Genomic DNA, 6,988 nt, shown 5'->3' with positions numbered 1-6,988 from the left:
CTGCCTCACACAACATTCCCTTGGTAATGAGAAGCCTGAAATGAGGAAATTGAGTTTTGGGTGGTAAGCTGAAATAAAGACGTCTGCTAGGGAAGTGAAGCTAGTACATTATATAGATTATTTCAAGAATCGGTCAGGAAAGATTGCACTAATGAGGGTATAAGAAAGGAGAAAAAAAGAAAGTCATAAAAATTTTATAAAGGAACTATTTTAATATTATTTTCATTACAAGAGAAAATATAGCTAATATATTCAGAAGAATCCATCTGTTTTTGAAAATACAAAGAGTATTTGAAAAAACTCAAGTTACTCTGCATAAAATGATAATTTTGAGTTCCTAAGAGCAACTGAAAGAAAGCAGATGAAGACAAAGACAGTAAAAATTGATGAGAATCCTTTGAATCATGGAATATGACATGAATGGGATCTCTGTGATTTTCATTAATTTCAAAGGTCCATTTCCCTGAAGTCATACCTTTCTCAGGGCATCCTACATTAGATGGATGGGTGAAGGTGGAAAGTGAATGCCCCATCGTTTTCACCTGAAAACAGAGATTCTTTGGAGTAATGCAGCAGAGAGCCCCAGTGTGTTGGCCGTGACCTTGTCAGGCAGTTCAGCTTTTCTCTTTGCCCAATGCTGCTTTCTCTCTCTTCCTCTCACAGGTATTGATTCCTAATAAATACTGAGGGACTTATAAGAACTTTATTTTCATAACTTGCTGCCTAACATTTGGATTTTTGCAACTTAAGCTCTGAAGCTGCTTGCAAGCTGTGACTTTGGGCTCTCAAACTTCCTGCAGAGCAAGTGGCCCCCAGTGCTGATTGTACTGTTTGATAAACTGTACTCCTTACATCATTGGCAAGTGATACTCCCTGCACTATAATTGTGTGATCAAAAAACAGAACTAAGACATCAACAAATGCTTAATTATATATTACCCATTGTTCTCATCTCACAACCCCACTTGCTTGACCACTGAGTCAGCCAACCATTGAAAGTACAGTTGTCTCTACCAATCAGAAAGTGAATGATGTAAGTTTATAGTCTTGTTTCTCCTAGCAACCCATTTCTTTGATCATCTGCTTCGTAACAACTTTTGCCTTTAAAAAACCTTGCCTATCCTCTCCATTATGGAATGTATTCTCAGTTCATACCAGGTCAATGTTTCCTGGTTTGCAAATTATTATCCGAATAAACTCTTTTTTAATTTCTTAAAAGGACCCTCTGGACTTTTGTTTAAAATACTTTGCATCTCAAGTTCTGGCTTAATATCTGCTTCTAGAGAACCCAACCTTTGATAATCGACTTCTTGAAAAGTTTATGAGAGTATTTATCTATTGTATGATTGATAAGTATAAAAGAGATAATGCATATAAAACCAACATCGGTAATGGAAAAGGCAGTATCGACATTCCTGAAAATACTGAAAAATCACAATGATATATTATGAGTAAATTTTAGCTAATAAATATCAAAATGTATATCTAAAATACATATTCTTAGATAAACGTGACTTACAAAAATAAGCAAAAGGATAAATAGAAAATCTAATTAGCCTTATAAATGTTTAAAAATGTAGTCTATAATTATCTCTCTCTACTAGTAGTTTCAAAACTGACAAAGGAGAAAATCCGATTTGTCTTTTAACTATTATCTATCAAAACTATAGTTAAAAACTACCATGCATAGCAATTTAACTTAATAAAAGTTGAGAGCAAATTGCACCAGAGATCTTAACCAGTACAATAAATCAAGCGTTTATAAGACCTCACATTTAGTTTTCCTTTTTTTATAATGCAAGTGTAAGACTTAAGTTTTGATTACAAAGGTATCCACTTCAGAGTAGCATTCATTTTAAAGATGGCTACCTCAAATAAACACACTGTGAGTCACTCAACTAGATAAAGAGCCAGACCATCACCCACACCATAGGCTACTTAGATAATTGACCATTTGGGCCCCTTGTTTTTTCTCTTTTTACACTTTAAATTCCTGCTATTGTGTTTTAAATTCACAAATAAAGAGAAAGCCTCAAAACCCTAGGCTCCCACCTTGATCTCAATAAAAACGGAACCCCAGGCAGAACCCTAGGCCTATGTCCAATCTCCCGCATTCCACCCTCATGACCTATAGGTGGCCCTGAGTATATCATGTAATTTTCATAACTTGTAAGTAATAAACATTTTTTTTTTTTAAAATTTACTGATGGTTATTGCTGAAGGCATCTTACAATCATAATAAGAATCATAAGGGCTGGTCCAGCCACACCATTTGTTATAGATAGGCTGATGCTGGCACATCACATTACTAAATAAAATAAGAAAGTTCTTTCTTCCATTGGCTTACTGCAGCTCCAATCACTGGCCTTAGGGTCAAGATAGCAGAATAGGTAAACACAGTGCTTGCCTCATCACAAAACCATATCAAAAATTACATCTAAATTATAGAGCAACCAACCTTAAAAATTACCTGACAACTAGATGAACAGAAGTCTTATAACTAGTGATATAAAGAAGCCACATTAAAACTAGGAGGAGGGGTGGAGATGTAAAATGAATTGGCCCACAGCCACATGTGGTAGGGTAGAAATTGGGAGGGATGTCTCAGCTGCAGAGGTCCCCCCTGAGGAGCAAGAAGCCCCAGCCCCACATTGGGCTCCCAAGCTCATAACACTTGTGCCAGGAAGAGGAGTCCTCACAAGATCTGGCTGTGAAAGTCAGTGGGGATTCTGTCTGGGTGAGGCAGAGGGCTGCTGTAGACCCAGGTGTCCTCTTAAAGTGCCTGAGTATAAAATCACTTACTTGCAAAGAGTCACCCTAAGCTCCAGTGAAGGGATAGCAACTCGAAAAGTGCATGAGGAAGAACTGAATTGTCTGGCTTCAGGGCTAGGGCTGGAGAAGCAGCTCCCTGTAGGGCTGAAATTCTAGCAGGGGCTATTATTGCTTTGTTGAACTCTCCCCCTACACAGCTGACAGGCAGAAGCAGGCATCAAATCTGAGTCTCTATCATCATGTCTAACACTGCTCATACCACCTTGGTGATTCCCTGAGACCCCGCCACAATCAATTCATGCATGGGCTGAATCTCTTTCAGCAGCTGTTTCTCAGAAGTGTCTGGCCACTATTCAAGCTATAAACTTTCCTAAAATCTTTCAAAGGTCCATAAACTACGAAGAAGGTCTGACTGGCCTTGGTGTGCCCTATATCTCTTGCTAAGAGGCCTTAAGCCCAGCAAAGTACCAGTCAGTGTTGGTGTAGAACATAGAACTCTCTCAGGTGCCCCGAAACCCAACACAGGCAGCTACCAAACACAAATAACTTGGTAGCTCCTACCAGGTGGCCCCAGACTAGACACAGACAGTAGTTGATGTGGACCTGCACCAGAGAAACTCTCAAGAGTCTCCAGAACCAACAAACACAGTGGCTGACTTCAGACCATACCAGAGCACCACCCAGTTAGTTCTACAGATGACATAGCCAAGGGATGACAAGCACCAGAGCCCCACTAAAATGAATCCTGCCTCATGGAGTCAGCCTTCACACAACAGCTCATGTACTATAGTTATGGCCAATCCCCACAGAAAGTCAGCTTGAGAATCAGTCTCATTCACTGATGTGATAACAGCAATCAAGGCTCAACTACAACAGGAAGGAACACACAACCAACATAAGGAATTTTTCTACTTCCTACCTTTTTTCAAATATATTGAAAATAAACATTTCTACTGTGGCAAAAAATAAAAAAGGACTCACTTAAATTTGAAAGACATGCACACTCTAAAAGTAAAGGGATGAAAAAAGATATTTATGCAAATAGAAATGAAAAAAAAGAAACTTGTGTGGCAATACTTATACCAGACACAATAGATTTTAAAACAAAAGTTATATCAAAAGTCAAAGAAGGACATTTCATAATGATCAAAAGATCAATCCAGCAAGAGGAAATGTTTGTAAACATTTACACACCCAACAAGAGGACATAACTTTTATAAACATTTACACACCAAGTGTAGAAGCACCTAAATATATAAAGCAAATGTTGACAGACATAAAGGGAGAGATTGACAGTAATTTAAAAGTATATATATATATATATATATATACACACACACACACATATATTTATATATATACACATATATATTTATATATAATATAGAATGTCAGCTATAATTGAAAAAAATAATTAAATAAAAATAAATTTAATAGAAGGTATAAAGATTGAAAATAAAGGATGGATAAACTGGCATTACTTATGGAGGTATAATTGTTATAAAATATGGCCTAAAGATTATACAGATTACTTATTAGAAATAAAAGTAAGCTTAGTAGTTTTATTTTTAGGAAAAAGACCAAACATAAATCAATTTTATTTTTATATATGAGTAGCAAAGACAGAAAAAGATAATTTATAAGTGCTGTTCACATTAGCATAAATTAATATCAAACACTTAAATTTAATATAAGATACATAATATCTTAACAGAAAAGTAAGTAAACAATATTGAGAAAAATAAAGACTTTAACTGAGGTCTGTATTCTTGGATTGGAAGATCTAGTAATCTAAAAATCAGTTTTTTCAAAATTGATCTATAGACTTAATACATTCTCAATAAAAGTCCCAATATATATCTTGATAGAAATTGATAAGCTGTTTCTCAAATAAATGCCAAGTGGTGGATAACCAAGATATAAGCTAAGAAAAAGATTCTTTTGGGAAGACATGCTCTAAACTAAGCACCATTGAAGTAGTAATGAGCAGATATTGGTTTTTGCCTTTACAGAGCTTATTAGTATGGAAACTTGAATCCTGTTATTGCTTAATAAATGATTATTAAACACATATTAATAAACAGCTTTCTTCAGTGAGAACTGGTAAATACCTTATGAGAGAAGGGCACTTAAACACCACAGTTCTATATGGATGCCTCTAATAAAGCTGAAATTTGAATATTCCTCTTGGTTAAAGTGGTAATCATGAATTAACTCTCATGTGGTCATTTGATAAGAGAAAACTATTACATTTGAAAGAAAAAAACTGGGAGTCATGAATAGAAGTAGGAATGCATTCCTACAATTTCTGGGATCATAATCATATGCTCTTGGCACAGCTGTGGTTAAGGGCTATTTATATTAATTACATCTCTGGAGATCCAGCAGATCGTGATACCAATCTGGAATTTTCTTCTCCAGAAGAAACCAGGAATATTTATAAAGATAGGGGAAGCATTCAACCCTCACTAATCATGGAATCAAAGTTTTCAGGACCTGAGGTCCATGAAGGATCAAAATCGTAGCATCTGTAATCAGTATAATTTTGACCTTCAGATAGAGATGGCACTCTTCTCAGGTGAGAAATAAAATAAAGAATGCAAGAACTAAAAGCAGAGAAATGCAAAGAGAAATGAGAAAAAAAATAGAGGTAATAAGAGGACTGGAAAAAAATAGAGAATTACATGGTGAAAAGATACGAATTTAGGTAAAGCAAAAATAGAAGGAAATGGAGCAGAATAGGAAGGATAAATATGTTCAGAAAGTAAATTAATGGCAGAGAGAGAGAAAGCCACAGAAATAAAAACAGAAAGAGAGTATGATTTTACTTACAATGGAGGAAAGTGTAGGCAAAGAAAGACAAAATAAAACTGGATTGTTTGAGAAAAAGAGCTACTGTTTCCATGATAAACATTCATACTGATGTAAATGACTTATGCGTAAATCAGGTAAGTGTTAATTTTTAAATTACAAATAAACAGGTAGATTGTGGCATAGTTTGTGTTAATGTACAAGGGCTAAAAAGTAAAATTATGATGGAGGGAAAAATGGGTGTCATCCTCTAGAGATAAACAATTTTGAAATGTATGAAACATAATATTCCACTTCAATCTTTTTCAACAATTTTAAGATAGGCTGGTCAGTGAAAGATTGTTTTTGAGGACTGCAGGTAAGATGCTAGTGAGGCTGTAATAAAATGGTCTTAGCTTCAGGGGTTTTCCCCTTAATTACTTAAAATAGGTGAATGTGTGACAGGTCTTTTCACACCTCTGGTTTTTGAAACAGTCTTATCATTAGACCCAGTCACTCCCTACTATTTCTTTTTCACTGCACTAGAATTAAATTATATTAAAATAAACAAAAAACCCAGGGAATCATTGAATAACATATAAATAGAAGAAAATGAACAGAGAAAGGACAGCAATAAAGGGACTGAGAAAAAGTGGAAGACATAACGGATAGTCAGTGAGAGAGGATAAGAAAGAGAAAATGTCAGTATGGATATTCCTGCCCGTCCTAATTTTATATCTATCAATAGGCTTAAAATTGAAATTTCCTAAACATTGAAACCTGCACTTAGAGGTCTCAGAGCAGGGAGGAAGACATTTCTAAAGAAGGGTGATTTACTTGATTTCTTGCAACTTCTGTGAGAATCATATAAAATGTGATTTATATTAAGGTTGGAAGAATTAAAAGAGAAAGCATAGAGTAATTACCTGGCATGGAGTAAAATAACCTACTTTTCTATTGCATATATAACATAACTTTCGCACGCGCGCGCGAGTATGTGTGGGTGTGTGCGCGTTTTATACACTTCACTGTTAGTGTCTAGAGTGATGAGCTGAGCTTTAGAATGGAAATCAGAACAAAAGTTTCTGAACTCCGAGGGTAAAATTTTGAATTTTTTTTTCAGTAAAATAGAGACATTAAAAGTCAGTGCTAGATGGACGGAACCCATGATAAATCCGAGGCTACGGTTGGAAAAAAAGACAGTTAGCTATGGACTTTAGTAGATTTTGAAGACTAAAGAGAAAAATGTCGTTTGGAGGTAAAGAAAAATAGATGCATCGTAGATGGAGAACATGATGAGTAGCTTCCCCAGTAGGATGTCAATTCACTACTTTGGGCTGAAGAAGAGTACAAGGGAGGTGTCTGACTTCCAAAGGATAGGGATGCCTGGACTTGGGGAAAAAGGGAGAAAGTGACAGATCTTTCT

The 6,988-nt window shown here is 35.6% G+C and overlaps 1 protein-coding gene across 1 annotated transcript in view; it reads left to right on the top strand.

Moving 5' to 3' along the window:
* The window catches only part of LOC105306235 (matrix metalloproteinase-26), a 6,252-nt gene extending 4,811 nt beyond the window's left edge, over positions 1–1,441 (top strand). The window contains 1 exon segment of the mRNA XM_011381137.1: positions 1,284–1,441. Coding sequence (XP_011379439.1) covers positions 1,284–1,441 — 158 coding nt within the window.
* The last annotated feature ends 5,547 nt before the right edge of the window (positions 1,442–6,988 follow it).

Source organism: Pteropus vampyrus, unplaced genomic scaffold (genome assembly GCF_000151845.1).
Source record: "Pteropus vampyrus isolate Shadow unplaced genomic scaffold, Pvam_2.0 Scaffold431, whole genome shotgun sequence".
Taxonomy (NCBI): domain Eukaryota; kingdom Metazoa; phylum Chordata; class Mammalia; order Chiroptera; family Pteropodidae; genus Pteropus; species Pteropus vampyrus.
The sequence above is the reverse complement of the archived record's forward strand: the minus strand, read 5'-3'. Positions and strand labels throughout refer to the sequence as shown.